Here is a 17,788-nt window from a genome sequence, read left to right on the forward strand (position 1 = left end):
TTGAGAGCTGATAGTGAAGTGGTTCCTTTGTTATGTGCAGCTAGTCATAAGCAGTATTAATTATGTCACATTGTAAAATTCATTCCTGTTTAAATGAAGTAACATACAAGGAATGAATAATAATATTTCATATCCATTGTTGTTTTGGGTGTATGGCAGTTAGAAGATGAAGAGGAGTAAAACTGGAGAAAAATAGTGTGTTAAAAGATCTGTTAGTTGAACTGTGCTATACTTCCCTAATCTCACAACACTTTAAATTATTCTTCCCTAGCCTCAGACTATTCGGCAAACTCTTCAAAAGACACTGCAGTATTTTGAGCATCAAGTTATTGGGTAAGTGTTAATGTGACATAGTGAAAGGTGCATGGTAATGTTTTGTTCTGTGCCTCCCAAGTCACAGCCTTTTATGATAAGCTTTTTAATTTTATTTTTTTCTCTCTAAGTCTTAGAGGTGCTTTGAAGTAGCAATACATACTTGGGACATTAATGAGAAACATCTATTCAGTCTTGCTTCTATACAATCCCATCAGAAGGTGACTGCTTAATGAACTGTAATGTTTCTTAAAGAAGGAGAATAGGCAATTTTTTTCAATCATGGAATAATAGAATACCAGATTGGAAAGGGACCTTAAGGATCATCTAGTGCAACCTTTCTTAGTAAAAGCATGGTCTAGACAAGATAGCCCAGCCCTCTGTCCAGCTGAATCTTAAAAGTGTCCATCACTGAGAAGTTTAAACCCTTTCACTTCTGAAATACATTTGTTGAGTTTGCATTTGTATAAGGAGATGCTATAACTTTATTACCATTTTTTTTTCTGTAGTTACAGGGATGCAGAGAAGAATTTTCACAATATATCAAATAGATGCTCCTATACAGACTGCTCTGGCAATGAAGAAACTGAGGATGTCTCAGGAATTCTCCAGTGTACGGCTAATATACTTGGTATGTATTTTTTCAAGGGAATTTGTTTCCTTTCATTGAAAGGAAATTTACCACCTGTCGTAATGGCAACAATGAAACAAGAAATTTTTGGTCTGACAAAGGAAATTTAGGATGCGGGCAGCTACATACCAGTGCACCGTTACTACATTTTTCTCCTTTTCCACCTACATTTTGAGCCTTTGAGACAATCCAGACTGATTTTCAGTGGAGCCAGTGAAGGTGTATTGTGCAATACCTAGTGATTATAGAAGTTTCAAAGGCTTTCAGTGCAAATAGACTTACTTCTGGGCAGGCCTTGGAATTATCTTAAGTGTTTTTATAGGGATTCTGCAGAACAACAGATACTTTTATCATCTGTGAGCCTGGTGGAGAGAGGGCCTGAGAAACACAGAGTAGGATGTAGCTGAGACATAAAACATTCTGGAATCTTAGAGAGATTTTCATCAGCAAGAAGCACAACACTGAAATCTGGCCATGTATGATAATTTAAGATATAATTTAACTTCCATGTCAGGGAATATGGTGAGGTGATACTCTGCTCACATTCTGGTCTGGGCCATTGTATCCTGCTGACTTAAAATCCTTTTGGAGGTATATGCATTGCATATCTGTCTATTCTATCACAAACTGTTAAACAGACTTGGTACGCTCTGTGAAACAGCAAATGTTTAGCTGAGAGATGACTGTGTTTCACTGACATTCAAAATTCTTTTTTTTTGAATCAAGTGCCTTATTCCGCAAAATGCTAGGTGCTGTCAGGGATGTTCTGCGTGCCTGTAAATGCTGCTCGGAAGAGATGGTACTTGGTATTTTGCGTGTTTGGTCATGGAGGGAATTTAAAACAAATTAAATTGTAAATGTGTCCAGGGTTAATTACCTTTTTGTATTTTAAAATAATGGAATGCTAATTCTCCAAAGCAAATGCTATGAGTGATAAGGCAGGACTCATGCAAAGCAGAGAGTTTTCATGTTATCAGGTGCATATTAATATTATAAGAAACAAAACTAGACATTCAGTACTTATTTTATTATGATACAAAGTACGTGTTCTAAGAAACAGCTATGAATACTTTTTCACCTTTATAGTGCTTTAAAATCAATATATTAGCCCTAGTACCTTAGAATGGCTGAGTAACATGCAACCTGTTTCTTCAGTGGTATCCTCACAGTGCATGCGTATTAGGGCAGATTGGATTTTTGGGATCAAAATGTAGGGATAACGTCTAAGCATTACTGACTTGGGAATTATTACATTTGACTTTGTTGAAAATTAGTTTGAAGACACTTATTCTTGGAAAAGCTCACTTCTTGAAGAATGAATTTGACTTTTTACCAAAAAAAAATTCAATGTGAGCAAAACACTGAGACAATTTAAAAATAATACTTCTCCCTATCTAGGACAGGAACATAAGGGAATGAGCAGTAAACCCAGCTTCTTTATTTTAATTGTAGCTCCTATCACAACAGGTAAATAATTAATGGAGGCTGCGTAATTAATTCTCACATATGCAGTTATTTTTCTGGTTGAATAAGGATTGGTGAGAGCTGCCTCTATGGAAGAAGGATGTAACCACTGGGGCGTGTACCTAGAGCAATTGGCATTGCTGAGGCAGGAGGCAAGCGTGAATCTGACTGTGATGAAGGCTAGAAAAACTGTTGAACCAAATCTGGCTCGTAGTTTCTTTATATGAGCAGTAAGAATCACTTGCTGTCTAGGGCTGGAAGAAAGTGTTTTCATAAAGATGCTTGGAAGCAACTTCTGCTCTCTGACCTTAGATAATGCCAACATGATTCACCTCTCCTGACCCTCTAACCAGCTCTGAAACAGTCATTTGGCATTCCTTATTCATCAGAAGACTGCAAGTGCTGAGATCATTAGTCAGCTTGGAAGACTGTGAACAGATGCTTCACACTGTGGTCCTGGTGCTTACACTGCTTACAGGAAAGTACTGCAAACTGTACACTCAGCTCGGTGCATGTGATTTATCATGTATGAATACTGCAATTTTCCTCTTGTCAAGTCATGACTAAAGTGTGTCACTGTCTTCCTGCAGTGGAAGGATTCTCCATGTCTCTTTGCTAAGTTGCTCCTGCTACAAGTCTAGACATCAACAGAACTCTTCCTGCTTTAATCCACTGTAATTAAAGGGAACCATGTCCATCATGTTCACATGCTGTGAACCATGTCTGACACCAGATCAATCATACAGCCTTCCCTTATGATGACAGCTTCGGAGGCTGGAAGATTTAATTTAACTTTTTATCCTTTCAAAAATAGTCCGGACAGCTTTATGAGGGACTCTGCTCTCTTTAATTGGTGCATGCACAGTTTTAGAGTGTCCTTCATAAGCATATAGAAACATAGAATCATAGAATCCTTTAGATTGAAAAAGACCTTTAAGATCATCAAATGCAACTGTTAACCCAGCACTGCCAAGTCCACTACTAAACCACGTGCCTGAGTGCCACATCTACATGTCTTTTAAATACTGCCAGGTATGGTGATTCAGCCACTTCTCTGGACAGCCTGTTCCAGCACTTGACAACCCTTTCCTTGATGAAATTTTCTCTAATATCCAATGTAAACCTCCCCTGGTGCAGCTTGAGGCCATTTCCTCTTGTCCTGTCACTTGTAACCTGGGAGAGGAGACCGATCCCCACCTGGCTGCAACCTCCTTTCAAGTAGTTGTAGAGAGTGATAAGGTTCGCCCGAGCCTCCTTTTCTGCAGGCTAAACAACCCCAGCTCCCTCATCTGCTTCTCATAAGACTTGTGCTCCAGACCCTTCCTCAGCTTCATTGCCCTTCTCGGGACTTGCTCCAGCACCTCAGTGTCTTTCTTGTAGTGAGGGGCCCAAAACTGAACACAGGATTTGACGTGTGGCCTCACTTGTGCCAAGTACTGATGATCACTGCCCCAGTCCTATCATCCAAGGGAAAATCAATTGACAATACATTGGAAGTTGGTAAACATAGAAAAGCCATCTTAGCTTCTAAAGGGAGCCTTTAGAAAGTTTCTAGTTGGAAAATAAAGTATTTCAAACAATATGCACTGGTATATTCTATTCTGTTGTCACAGACAATGCTTTTAGCTGGCTAGCCAAATTGCGTTCAGAGCAGATTGATGGTGTTAGTTTGAACTTATTTTAGAAATAATGATAAGAAAAAGATTCTTATAATGAAGCATGTTATGTAGATGACTACCACATTTCTCTATTAGGTGACTATAAATTTATACTGAGGTATGTTAGAGAGAAAAATTGTATCTGAAGAGATTTCTTATTTGACCTTGGTCAAGTTTTTATTTTTTCTATGCTTCAATTTCCCATCTGTATAATGGAGATAACAGGATTTTTTAAATCCTTTAAACTATATGTCAGTGCTATTGAGATTTTAACCTTCTTGAAGTAAAGACATGTTCATACCACTGGTACATTCAGCATTTTGAGCAATGGCAGCAAATCTCATTTGGGAGTGCTTTTGTCCTCATAATTTAAAATAATTTGATTTCATGTAAGATTTGAGTGTGCATTTTTACTTAATTGTGGTCAGAATAAAGTAGAAAAACTTCATGTAGTTGCAAATTAAAACTTTGGCAACAGGAATATAAGGATGAAAACTTTTTTTCTTGGTCTGTGATTACTACTGTAAGGAATTTATTTTAGGACATGAAGTCTTCATGACCTGTCTCCTATTTATTTTTTTGGCAGATATTCCAAGGTCTGTGCTACTGAGCTTTACAAAGCAGTAGCGAATTCGGAGTTTCCATTTTTGAACCCCACTCTGTACTTCTGACGTATCACATGATATTTCTCAAATGCACAAGCCAGATAAAAATTGTACAGTCTTCACCTCACCTCCTCCAAACACTCTTTTCAGACACTGCACGCAATTAATGTAACCTTTATGGACATGAACTATTTTTCACTCTTCAATCCTTCACAGAAAAAAAAAAGGAAAAGTTTCATTACAGCAGTTACCTATCTTCTTTTTAACAGCATCTATATTTCCTTTGGAGCCTCTTCGCATCTTTCTGAGGAACTCTAATCTGTTATAACTTTGATAGTAAAACTAATGAAAAGTAACCTAAATTCATAAATACTTATAAAAAGAGCTGTTGTACAGAATTTGCAAAGGAGAAGTAGCTGTTCTTACCCAATCTTTAATGACATGGAATTGTTGTCTTTGAAAGCCCATTTGTGTATTAGACTACTATATCTAAATTGCATGTACTGCAGCACCGTGCTAGATATACAGTATAAATAACACTTGCAACACCTTGGTCACACAGCCCAAAATTACAAATGCACTGTTTCAGCAGTGAGGCCTAGAGAAATAATCTTACCTGACTTGCCATTGCTTAAGATACAAAAAAACATTCTCTTCCATTTTTTTAATTCAAAGAATTAATTTATATAACAGATTTCTTTTTCATCTCTTATAAAAATTTGGCTCCTAAATTTTACTACAATTACCTCATTTTCCTTAAAAAAAGCATGGCATATGTCAATGGCTGCTAAGTTAGCTCTGCATGTGGTCTCAAGTATACTGCAAGAATTTTTCTTGTTAGGCATTCTTAACTAATGGGTTAATAATGCTCCTTCTCTTGTTTTTGCTTCTGAGAGTGGTGTGAGAACTTTGCTTGTCTGTCATTTCTAAGTGAGTATCTTTCTGGGCATCTTCTGTTTGGAGGATGATATGGCACAGCAGCAAGGATTCCCTAATCCCCTGGTGATAAGCTATGTGGAATCCCAGCCCAGAGCCCTGTCCCATCAGGGAGATAAATCATGTTTCTGGATTCAGCCTCCTCAAGCCACTGAGGAGGAGGTGGAGTCCATTGTTAGTGTAGGGTTATAGAGAATTCTTTCTCTGGGTGACATTTGCTTGTCACTACCAAAGAAAATATGTGCCGCAGGCTGCTTTAAATAGGGCAAATCACTTCATGCCTAAATATATATTGCTGGGCTGTTCCTACATTTAATGCAAAGGGCATAATTGTATAAAAGTCATTTGTTCTCTGTACATTTATCAAAGTTGAAGATTTGTGTTTCCTTTATGAAACTAAGAAAATCTCATCTCTTATCCAAGGAAATGGCATGAAACTTTGTCAGAGGAGGCTTAGGCTGGATATTAGGAGAGGGTTTTTCACCTAGAGTGTGGTTGGGCACTGAACAGGCTCCCCAGGGAAGTGGTCACAGCACCAAACCTGCCAGAGTTCAAGAGATGGACTATGCTGTCAGGTATATGTTGAGATTTATGCGGCTGTGCAGGGCCAGGAGTTGGACTCTGATCCTGATGGGTCCCTTTCAACTCAGGATATTCTGTGATTCTTGATATTGTGTTTTTAAAGAGGAATAAATTTGGGATCATTCTGGTAACTGTTAAATAATAACAGCACATCACTGCTGAGAAATACTACATTTGAAGAGGTAGGAAATAATTGAAAAGGAAGTGTCAGGACAGATATTGGCATACCATGAGGTTAGACCAGGTGATGTATTTGGAGAAGGTGGACAAAGGTTTGGTGCACTAACTGGTCAGGAGGTGTCTGAGAACTGTAGATGCTTATATATTGAAAGTATATAAATTACTATCACTTTGTGCTAAGGACTGCAGATACTCATTAGGATGCAACTAAATTAGAATACACAGCCTGATTTATAATTAAAGTTGTTGGTTTACAAACGACGTAAAAGGAAATGTTACATGGCCCAGAGGACTGGCAATACTAATGGAATTTAATAATACTTTATCCTGGGGAGTCTAAGCTATACACACAGGGCTCCTGTTATTTAGCAGATGTTACAGTGCACTGGCAACACAAAAGTAATCTAAACAAGAATCACATAATTCATGTGATTTCAAAGCTGAGTAGATCTAAATTAGAAAAGGACAAATGTTTATGCCAAATGGCCTTAGACATCCCACTCTTCTCAAATCAGAGCTATTTATTGTTAGAAAACAGATGAACTACCGGTAGATAATGAGCAGTTTGAAGTTATGATGTACAATAGCATCTTGTAGAAGCCTATTTATAAAGACATTCTTGCCATGATTCATTGACTAAATGTAGGTGTTTGTCATTTGAGGTGCTATGAGGTATCTTGTGGCCTCTGTCAAACCTTCAAAAATGTGTAGGTCTCCCTTAAGTCCCATGCCTTGGCAGATAAAACTAACTGTTAGTTCTTTTGTAGATATCTTGCATACCTTATGAAGACTAAAGGAGCATTACATTTCTATGTTTAGCCAACTGAGTTGAGCCTTTTATATATGTGAGGAATTATGAGAGATAATTTTGCATTTCATGGGTAGAGTTTTTAGATTTCATTACAATTTTATTCATTCTAGGAGGTGAAGTTCTGCTCCCTATGTCAATTAAAAGACATATATGCTTAAATTTTAATGGAAAAAAAAGAAAAAACACCATTCTTAGTGCTATTTGATCTCTCGAGTTAGCATGAAACAAACTGGATCCGCCTAATTTTTAGGAATTGTCAACCTAGTGATTGCAGTTTTCATTTAATAATGGTACTTGGTCATCATGGCTAGGCTTTGTGAACGAAGATTTGGGAAGGGCTCTACCCACGTTTGTTGCAGGCGCGTTGGTGGCTAAAAAGGCCAATACGAGATAGACATGTCCGGTTGCAAAAGGCATAGCAGAAAGACTCCTTAGATGGTACATTCTGCAAGGCTCAATTCTTTCTGTGTTGCCTTTTCTCTTCAAGGGTGATCCTGCGAGCTTTCTCAAAAGCATCAGCAGCGTTATAGATGCTGTGTCTCCAGGCCTCCCGGTTAGAGGCCAGAGTAGACCAGTTATGGTGGTCAATGTGGCCAAGGCTGAGATGCTGTTTCAGGGAGTCCTTGTATCTTTTCTTCGGGGCTCCTCTCTTGCGGCAGCCGGTGGCAAGTTCACCATAAAGCAAGATCTTAGGGAGGTGGTGGTCCTTCATCCTTGAGACGTGCCCTGCCCAACGCAGCCGTGTTCTCAGTAACATGGCCTCAATACTTGTGACTGCTGCTTGTTCTAGAACAGATGTATTGGTCACATAATCTGACCAGTGGATGTTTAGGATTGTACGGAGGCAGCGTTGATGGAAGCGTTCTAGGAGACGCAGGTGATGGCAGTAGATGACCCATGACTCAGATCCGTATAAGAGAGTAGACAGCACAATGGCTCTGTAAACACTGATCTTTGTACTTTTCTTCAGGTGTTTATTTCGCCATACTCTTTTATGAAGCTTTCTGAAAGCACTATATGCCTTTGCTAACCTGTTGTCTATCTCCCCGTCAATCTTACCATCCGAGGAGATGAGGCTGCCTAGGTAATTAAACTGCTGGACTGATTTGAGTTCTGATTGGCCGATGGTGATGTGAGGATGATGGGGGGCTTCCTGAGGTGCAGGTTGATGAAGAACTTCTGTCTTCTTTAAACTGACTTCCAGCCCAAAGAGCTCACCAGCATCTGCAAAGCAGGATGTTAAACCCTGCAGGGCTGCTTCTGTGTGGGCAACAAGGGCGGTGTCATCAACATAAAGCAGTTCCCGGACAAGATGGTTTAAGGTGGGCCTTCAGTCGCCTTAGGTTGAAAATGGTACTTGGTACTGTGCAAATATAAGAAGTGAGCTTTCCAAGATGTGGTGGGTGACATAAAATGGTGATAGTCTAGCTTCAGATAGCTTGGTTTTACATGCAGAATTGGCTGCTACTGAAAGCACTATATGGGGGGGGGGGAACCCCAAAAAACCCCCTCCATTGCCTGTTCTTAATATCTCATCTGAGCTTCCTACGTCAACAGTTTGGAGCAGAATCTTTCATACATATGCTTAGCACAGGTGATCAGGTCCTCCCCAAGAGGCAACAATACAATGATATTTCTATGACTGGTCAGAGGACAGGGAAGAAAACACCTCATTAAAAGTAGATAAAACAAATATTATAGGTGAACAAGTGTGAGGAACTATTTTTAACAGTAATTCTCATTTCTGTTCTATGAAATCTTGAAAGGTATTCAGGCCCTATATGTCACTGTAAGAGAAGTGTAGTACAAATTTTACAGTAGTGTCTCAATCATATGTAAAGGCATAAAATGTTGCTATTTTATTTATATAAAAGGTAAATAAATTTATATAAAAGGTAATATAAAAATACCATCTGGATTCTCAGGATGAGATAAATTCACAATCATAATGAACTAAGATCAAAGCCTTTTATACAGTAATTACATACTGGTACTAGGCTCACTTAACATTGCTTTCCCTATCATCTGAAATTATTCTTTGGAATTCTGAACTGCTACCTGTCTTTCTGTCCAAAAGGCTATTTAAGGAAAAGATCTTATTCCTGCCAAAAATCTCATAATCCAAAAACATTTAAGAGATATTTGCTATAACTGAAGGTGGAAAATTCTTCTTCCATTCACAGTATGAGGTGTGGAATTGCATATTGAATTTTTCCATCCCCTTACGGTATGATATTTACAGATTCTTAGTGAGTACTTCCAAAAAAAAAAAAAGTACTTTTCTATGCCAAAGGAATCAGATGCTGGCTGCTCTGCAGCCATTGTCTTCACTTTTAGGAAGAAATGGATAGCTTGTAACTGCTTCTGCATACTCTACCGGTTAATGGATTACTTTGATGTTTTTATCACACTATTCATCTCTGTTTCTGAAAAGCCTATGATTTGTGATTTTCTTTATGGAAACAGATTCCTATCTAGATAATTTACCCTCTTGATAATGTACAAAATACTTAGAAGTATTGTATTAATTCCTTGACATTTTATAGAGGGTTCGCAGTTCACAGAAATTGCTGAAAAGAAAGTGAAGACCTTTTACTAGCATGTTATTACAGAATGAAGTCATTTGTTTCTGCTTCAGTTCAGTGAAATACTTAATTTGTACTTTGAACCTGTTCTTAAAGACTTGGGTAATTTTGAATCTGGCCCACAAGTACAGGATATCTTCTTTTAATATCTTTGAGACACTTTTTCAAAGAATAGTAATAGACCTTATACAATACTTTGGTCATAGTCCCAAAGTGTTTTGTAGTGGAGACTCATAGCAATATTTTCATTCTATGGTTTCTTTTACTCAGTTACATATGCAAATGTGCATATTTAGTTTCTCTCCAGTATGGGCTAGAATAAAAATGAGATGGAAAGAAAAAGCAGCAAAAAGAAACTACTAAGAAAAAAAACATTAGGGTTAAGACATGTGATTTGTTCTCTCAAAGTAGGTTAAGTAGTAGAAACATAGTACATCCCTTTCCAAGAGGAAAGCAAACTGAGATTGACAAATTTTTAGAATTTCATTCAGTGTAATAGTAGGTGTGTAAATAGCAGAAGCTCAAAATAATAAATTACTCCAGCTAGGTAACAGCAGAGAGTGTTAGGATGATTTTTGCTTTTTTTTGTATCACTACCATTTAGTGGAGTGTCTTGGTGAAACTAAGGAAGGCTTTTTCCTACTGATCAATTGCAAGCAAGGGCTCATTAGAAAGCTATATTGGGGTCATACATGAGGTGATGTGGGAGCGCAGTGACCTCTGCATTTGGAAGTGCTGAGCACACATACAAGATCTCAAACATTATTTTTTTCTGAGCAGCTGAATGAAAATTTTGCTTAGAGGTCCACAGTGAAAAAGAAAGAATGGAAATCCCTGCTTTTCAGAAAGCAATAACAAATTGTCGATTTTGCTGGACAGAAGTTGACTCACATTTTCAGTGCCATCTTCAATTTGAATTATTCCACTGCAAAATTAAACAGAGAAACAATTTAATGTGAGATGAGTTTGAAAAGGTTGTACTGTTTATGTAGGTGTATAACCTGAAGGTTATAAAAAAGATTATTTTGATTTTTCCTTTTCACAGAAAAAAAGAAAAAGAAAAAATACCAAATACTTTGAAATTGGAAATCATACCAGTGTAATTTTTAAAGGTAGTTACTATGCTGTAGAGGTCTCCAAATGTAATAAAGTATGCACTATAGAGACAACAAATTCTAGGATTTATTCTTTTTTAACAAGCACATTTTTCTATATGTAATAAAACTATCTCCCAATCTGGTATTGTCCCGGTTTCATCTGGGATAGGGTTAATTTCTTCTCAGTAGCTGGTACAGAGCTGTGTTTTGGATTCAGCATGAAAATAATGTTGATAACACACTGATGTTTTGGTTGTTGCTAAGTAGTATTTATCTTAAGTCAAGGACTTTTTTTGTGTCTCATGCTCTACCAGTGAGGAGGGGCACAACAAAGCTGGGAGGGAGCATAGCTGGCCAAAGGAATATTCCATGCCACAGAACATCATGCCCAGTATATAAACTGGTGGAGTTACCTGGAAGGGGGGCCAGTTTGGGTTCAGGGACAAGATCTGGCATCGATCAGTGGGTGGTGAGCAGTTGTATTGTGCATCACTTGTTTTTCTTTATTATTTCCTTTTGTTTCAATTATTAAATTGTTCTTAACCTACAAGTTTTACTTTTGATTCTTCTCCCCATTCCACTGGGGTAAAGGGGTGAGCAAGTGGATGCATGGTGCTTAGTTGCCAGCTGGGCTTAAACTACAATAGGTATGTATAGTGATATGTGTAGGGAGAAAACCCACATAAGATATTCAGAAGATTGTGATCATTTGTATGTTTCATCATTTATAATGAAAAGGTTATATGAAAATGTTATAATGAAGTATTTACAGAGTTAATGCTAGGTATGCATCTGTTCATCATTTGTTTCAATAGGAGAGGCAGGAATAAGGCAGTAAAAAAATACATACAAAATATTTTGCGCCACTTCACACAAACACATCACTGAAGCAAATAGCCTTGTACAGAAATATGTGTGTTTGCATAATAGGAATTTATTAAATAGATGTTTTTGCTTTAATGGAAAAATATGCTTCAAGCAAAAAATCTTTTGTTGGTAAGGCTTAGGAAGAAACTTCCCTGATAGGTACATTATGCATTTTTGTTTTAGAGGGTTGTTTGACTTAATTTAAATTTTCTCAGTATCTCATAGTATCTCTTAGTGTCTGTTGTTAGAGAGAAAATTCCTGTCTAAGGAGACCAGCAGTTTGGCTGAGTTTGGTCGAGTTTGGTCATACTCATTTTTCTATTAGAGCTAATCTAATTTTCTGCTGGTACTGTGTGTAACTTAATTCCAAGCTAAACTGTTTTTAAAAGTAGTAGCATGTCCTTGAGCCAGGTCGTTTACCTGCATTTCATAGTATAATTCATGTTGCTTGGAGTCAGTATGTTGCATCCAGACTGAACAGGAATCCTCCAGGGTGGATGACAAGACCAAGCTAAAACAATCAGTAAAACCTTGGGCCAAATACTGAGATTCCAATTAATGGTAATGAGACGAGGCTTGCATAGGTAGCAGTAAAGTACAGGAGTGATCAGTTCTGCAAAACCTATTTTCACTTAGTGGCACCAGGGCAACCAACTGTTTTACTGTAATTTTATAATACACTTTAAAGACAGTTCACCTATACCGTTGTTTTGGGCAGCGTTGTGGGATGTATTTGGTCATTTGTCTGAATAGCCCCAGGGTTTCTGATACTGTTTTGTTCCCATGCTTTCAGAGCCTCTGCAATCTTCCAGCCTTGGGTGTCCCGGCTAGACTGCTCACTTTTACACACAGACTAAAACTGCTCACAGTTCACTCTACAGAACAATGAGATTTAAAAGTATGAATATCTGTTTGTGTATGAATATGAATATGATGATTTCTTAGCTTCTTGCTATTAATATTCAGTTATGACATTATTGGTATGGGTTAGAATTTAATTATTTTTGGGTTATAGTGAGTATATTTGTGTAAGGTATTACAGCACCATGTTATACAGACGTAGTGGCAATGAGTCAGGAATTGGCACATAGTCTTCTGAGTCAGGATATTAGGGGGCATTGTGTACCAGAGGTACTTTCTTTTGGCTTAACTGCAGAGCTGACCATCTGTGGTCATAAAGATCCTGGGAATATTTTTGTAATAACCTAGTTTAGTGACCAAATTTGATTATGAGTAATGGCATTTGAGTGAACTTTCCCAAATTACTGCTATTACTTCTCTTATAAAATATGCTTTGTCATGTTCTCATGTTGTCATATTTATATATGTAATTTTATGAATTTTAATCAGCTATTAATCATAAAAGTTCCAAACAAAACTATCATTGCAGATTGCAAAGCTGGGGAACACTCACATCCCTTGTGAATATTGATCATTATAACTATGCCTGTGTGCATAAGGCAGTTCAGACACTGCCTTGAGATTATTAAAGGTTATAGTCTGCAAACAACATGACTTCTTCTGTCCTGTTATACCTCTTGGGCATAAAAGTCACTTATCACACTGTTCTTCCCAAGCATCTAAGCAATCTAAACAATGCGAAGTTCAGTGATCGGCTGGGATATTATCAATGCTATAAAGAATGCTGAATACAGATAAAAATAAAGGGCCTGTTGTGCCCTCAGGAAAGAAATAACTGCCCTTCATTTCTGTTTGAATTTAGGATAAATATTAAGGTGTTTGACTAGCTGATTGAAATGTGATGTGATTTGATTTTAATACATTGAAGGAACTATGTTAATTCCTATATTAATTTCCTTTGAAAATTCTTGCTGGATGTTTGTAGTTCACATACAGCTGATTCATACTTCTTTTTACTCTATTACATCTTGAAACAATACAAACATATCTGATGAATTTTGTAACTCTGCTATGATATAGGGATTATGTACTGACAAAAGTTAACAGAGGAAAACTTAACTTGAAATAAAACAGAGGAAAATGTTTAATAACCATCTCAAAAATATTTTTCTAGCTTATCCTTAAAATGGCAAATAACAAACTGGAACAGGATCTGATACATTTCCTTTACTGATATTTTTTCATCACTTCAGCAATGCCAGCCTTATCACCTCTGTAAATCAAAACCTTTTGAATTTCTGTGATGGAAACTTGAAGTGACATTGTGAGATATCAGAGTTGTCCCGTCTAGCAGTTTTGATTGCTCTAAGAGGCAGGGTTTTTTAAGGATGGGTAAGTGTAGGTAGAAGCCTAAAATGGAAAAGCTTTGCTCTCCTTTGCAGGTAACCAAAAAGAAGTAATTATTCCTTTGTATCTTCTGGCAGAGCCTAATGCCTGTAATGATAGAAGTATTTTGTCTGAAAAAAACCCAAAAATGCACAACACCACTCTAGCAGCTATTAAAGTGTCATCTGACTGCAGGGTTTTTACATTGCTTATGGAAAGCCAAACGCCTGACTTTGAGCTCTTCCAGTAGTTTATTCTTCAACCTGGGGGGAGCTGGATCCCTCACAGAGGCAGTGAACAGAGGGATTATAAAAGTAGAAGCCTCATTTTTGAATGAGGAAGGTCAGCAGTAGAAGGGATGCAGCCATGGCTGGGTGCATTCACACAGCATGTGACATGCGAAAGTTGGGGAAGTTGTAACGTATCCTGGATTCCAGCAGGGAAAAGGAGACAGGCCCACAAATAACTGAGACAGCAAGCTGAAAGCATGAGGACTTAAAATGACAGGCAAAAATGGCTTCTGTGGTTATTCCCAACCACCACAGAAAACATATGGGTTAGGTATCCAGTGAAAAAGCCACTCTCACTGACTTGGAAAAATACTGGGCAAATAGAGCACAAAGGGAAAACGTGACACAGTAACAATAATATGTTATTGATATCAGTGTCTCCTTGTCCTATAGGTCTGAAATTTGAGGAAATGCAAGAAAAGTTTGGGGAGGAATTCTTCAATATCTGCTTTGATGAGAATGAAAGAGTTCTTCGAGCTGTAGGTGGGACCCTTCAAGACTTCTTCAATGGCTTTGATGCTTTGCTGGAGCATATTAGAACTTCATTTGGAAGACAGGCCACCCTGGAATCCCCTTCTTTCCTATGCAAAGAACTGCCTGAAGGCAATCTCATGCTTCATTACTTTCACCCACATCAGATTGTGGGATTTGCAATGACAGGAATGATAAAAGCAGCAGCAAAGAAGATTTACCACTTGGAAGTGGAAGTAGAACAGGTCACAAATGATAAGTTGTGTTCAGAGGGGACAAACCCAGGTAACTGCAGTTGTCTGACTTTCCTTATCAAAGAACATGAAAATGCAAATATCACAAAAGCACTTCCACCAGGAACTTCCCAGTCCCCCTTAGACCTGAGGATTAGCATCAGCACCTTCTGCAGAGCTTTCCCCTTTCACCTGATGTTTGATCCAAACATGCTGGTTCTCCAGCTTGGAGAAGGTCTTAGGAAGCAGCTCAGATGTGACACTCATAAAACCCTGAAATTTCAAGACTGCTTCGACATAGTTTCTCCTAAAATCAGTGCCACATTTGAACGAGTTCTCCTGAGATTATCTACTCCCTTTGTCATTCGGACCAAACGTGAGGATTCTGACTCTGAAAATAAAGATAAGGTAAGAACATTAATTTGCAAGGGGATGTGCTTATATGTGTGTGATAGGAGAGGATTATTTACTCAGAGAAAAGCAGCTCAAGTCCTGTGTGCTTAGAAAGCTCGCTTGTGCCTTGCAAACAGGGGCTAAGTGATATTCCCCAATCAAGTGAATATTTTCCTATATTATTTATAAACTTTGCCTGTGATGTTGTAGCAAATTGTGACATTGCTATTCAGAAAATTCTGCACTGTGGAGTTGAATAGTGCAGCTTAAATCAAAAGGGTGAGGAATTTTACAAAATACCTATAGCTAATCCTTAATTTCACTTCAGCTAATTATGGTAACAATAATAGTTTTTAAGCCATTTACTAGGGACTAGCTTTTGGTATTTTTTTTGAAAGATTCCCACTGCAGGGGTCACATTGCCACCTTACTATATCTTTCCTACTTTGGAATGCTGCTTTCCTATATGTTTCTTCTTACCTCTCACCCTGCACTCAAAGAAACAAGAGCTGTAAGTGGTACGGAGCATCACTTATGCCAGTTTTAATGCTTTCCAGTCATTTAAATAGGCACTTGTCCTCCTACACTGCCTTTTCACCTCAATGTTTTAGGAGAAAACTGCCTTAACTAGTGAGCCCTGTGTTGAGTTCAGTGCATTCCAGCTGAGAACGTGTCTTTAGAGTGGACTTCTCCAGAGGTTGAATGGAGTTTGTCTCATTGCCTGTCCTTGAATTATGGGAATGCTTTTGTGTGTGAAGTTGGGTTCCAGCTTTTATGCACCAAGCTACATAATGCTAACATTAAGGCTTGCTTGAGGCTTGAAAGCCTGTGTGTGGATGCCTTGGAAATACTGCTGCCATTAATTGAACAAATTATTAATTTTCAGGGGTTTTAAGAGATAGCCCCCAAGAATACTCATCTCAATCCCCCTAGACACCTAAGTTCTGCCTATGGGTGCCACATTGACTGTTTAGGTGATCTGGATACAGCTTGAGAAACTCCAGCCCAGTTTTGCTGCTTGCACTGGGCCAGCATTTCAGAAAAACTCCTGTGGTAACTGCATATTGAGTTCTGGGTTCTTTTCAATTCACCGAGGTGATAGCTCCAGTGCAGGCACATCCCACAGGGCAGTGGAGGATTGCAGTTGAGCCAGGGGAACCCCAGGGGAGTGCCACCAGGAGCTGGCAGCTTTCACCAGAGCGGCTGTCGAGGTGTAGGCAGGGCCAGGAGTAGCAGCAGTCACCTTTACTCCCCAAAAGACAGCCCTAGGGAGTGTGAGACCTCATAGCACCATCTAGTACATAGAGGGGGCCTACAAGAAAGCTGGAGAGGGACTTTTCACAAGGGCATGTAGTGATAGGACAAAGGGGAATGGCTTTAAACTGAAAGAGGGTAGGTTTAGATTGGGTATTAGGAAGAAATTCTTTACTGTGAGGCTGTTGAGGCACTGGAATAGGTTTCCCAGAGAAGCTGTGGATACCCCATCCCTGAAGGTGTTCAAGGCCAGGTTGAATGGGGCTTTGAGCAAGCTGGTGTAGTGAGAGGTGTCCCTACCCAGAGCAGGGTGGAACTGGATAATCTTTAAGGTCCCTTCCAAACCAAACCATTTTATGTTTCTGTGGTTCAAAATATAGCAACTTCTTACGGCAACAATGGTTTCCATCTCCTCTTTGGCACTACTCTTTGGATGAAACAATAAACATGTTTCTGATGCATTTTCCTTTGGAAACAACGTGTTCCCCCAAGAGAAGCATAATAGTGCTTTTCATTTTGTGTTAGTTGATGTAGTTCAACATGCTTAAAACCAAAAGGGAGTTTGACATAATTGTTTCTTGTGTGAAAGAGTCTCGTTTCATGCACCTTCCTCCTGTGGAGCCTGCCTATCCCTCTCAGACACGTTCCCCTGCCCTGGGCCAGTCACAGCCCTTCAACCATCCTCTGCTCTTCATGAATCTGCTGTAAATCGCTCTGAAAAAGAAGAAAGTTTAGATCTGGGAAGGAGGCTTTTAAAGCCTTTTTCCCTATTTAGTTGCAAGTTAAACACAATATATTCTCTTACCTGGGGAGGTTTCATATTCTTGTGGCTTGCTCTTAGGAAAAGTGGCAGGAGTGGAGCTTGCTAGAGGCAGGGTTTAGCAGCCAGTTTGCGAAACAACTCTCACTTGAAATGGTTGTTCTGTACCATCAAGCTGTGCAGTTCTGAGTGCATCCTTGTGTCATTGCTGTGGTTTGTACCATGTGTCATTACAGGTGGGTAAGGAATCGAATCGGTGGTGGGCCCACTTACCAATTGGGAGAGTGACCCTCTGTATCTTAAAGTCATGTGTAGAGTGAGACGGCAAGTGTCAGTACTAGCACCATAGACACAGGGAAAAGGGGATGGCAGTAAAGGAAATCCTTTGTCTGCCAGCAGTTAAGAGAAAAAT

At 38.7% G+C, this 17,788-nt stretch overlaps 1 protein-coding gene across 1 annotated transcript in view; it reads left to right on the top strand.

Annotated features, from left to right (window-relative positions):
- GUCY1A2 (guanylate cyclase 1 soluble subunit alpha 2) overlaps window positions 1–17,788 on the top strand; it is a 141,315-nt gene that overhangs the window by 15,645 nt on the left and 107,882 nt on the right. The window contains exons 2-4 of the mRNA XM_027677300.1: window positions 272–333; window positions 822–943; window positions 14,659–15,377. Coding sequence (XP_027533101.1) covers window positions 272–333; window positions 822–943; window positions 14,659–15,377 — 903 coding nt within the window. The remainder of the gene's footprint in view (window positions 1–271; window positions 334–821; window positions 944–14,658; window positions 15,378–17,788) is intronic.

This window comes from Neopelma chrysocephalum, unplaced genomic scaffold (genome assembly GCF_003984885.1).
Source record: "Neopelma chrysocephalum unplaced genomic scaffold, ASM398488v2 Primary Assembly neopelma1_43, whole genome shotgun sequence".
Classification (NCBI taxonomy): domain Eukaryota; kingdom Metazoa; phylum Chordata; class Aves; order Passeriformes; family Pipridae; genus Neopelma; species Neopelma chrysocephalum.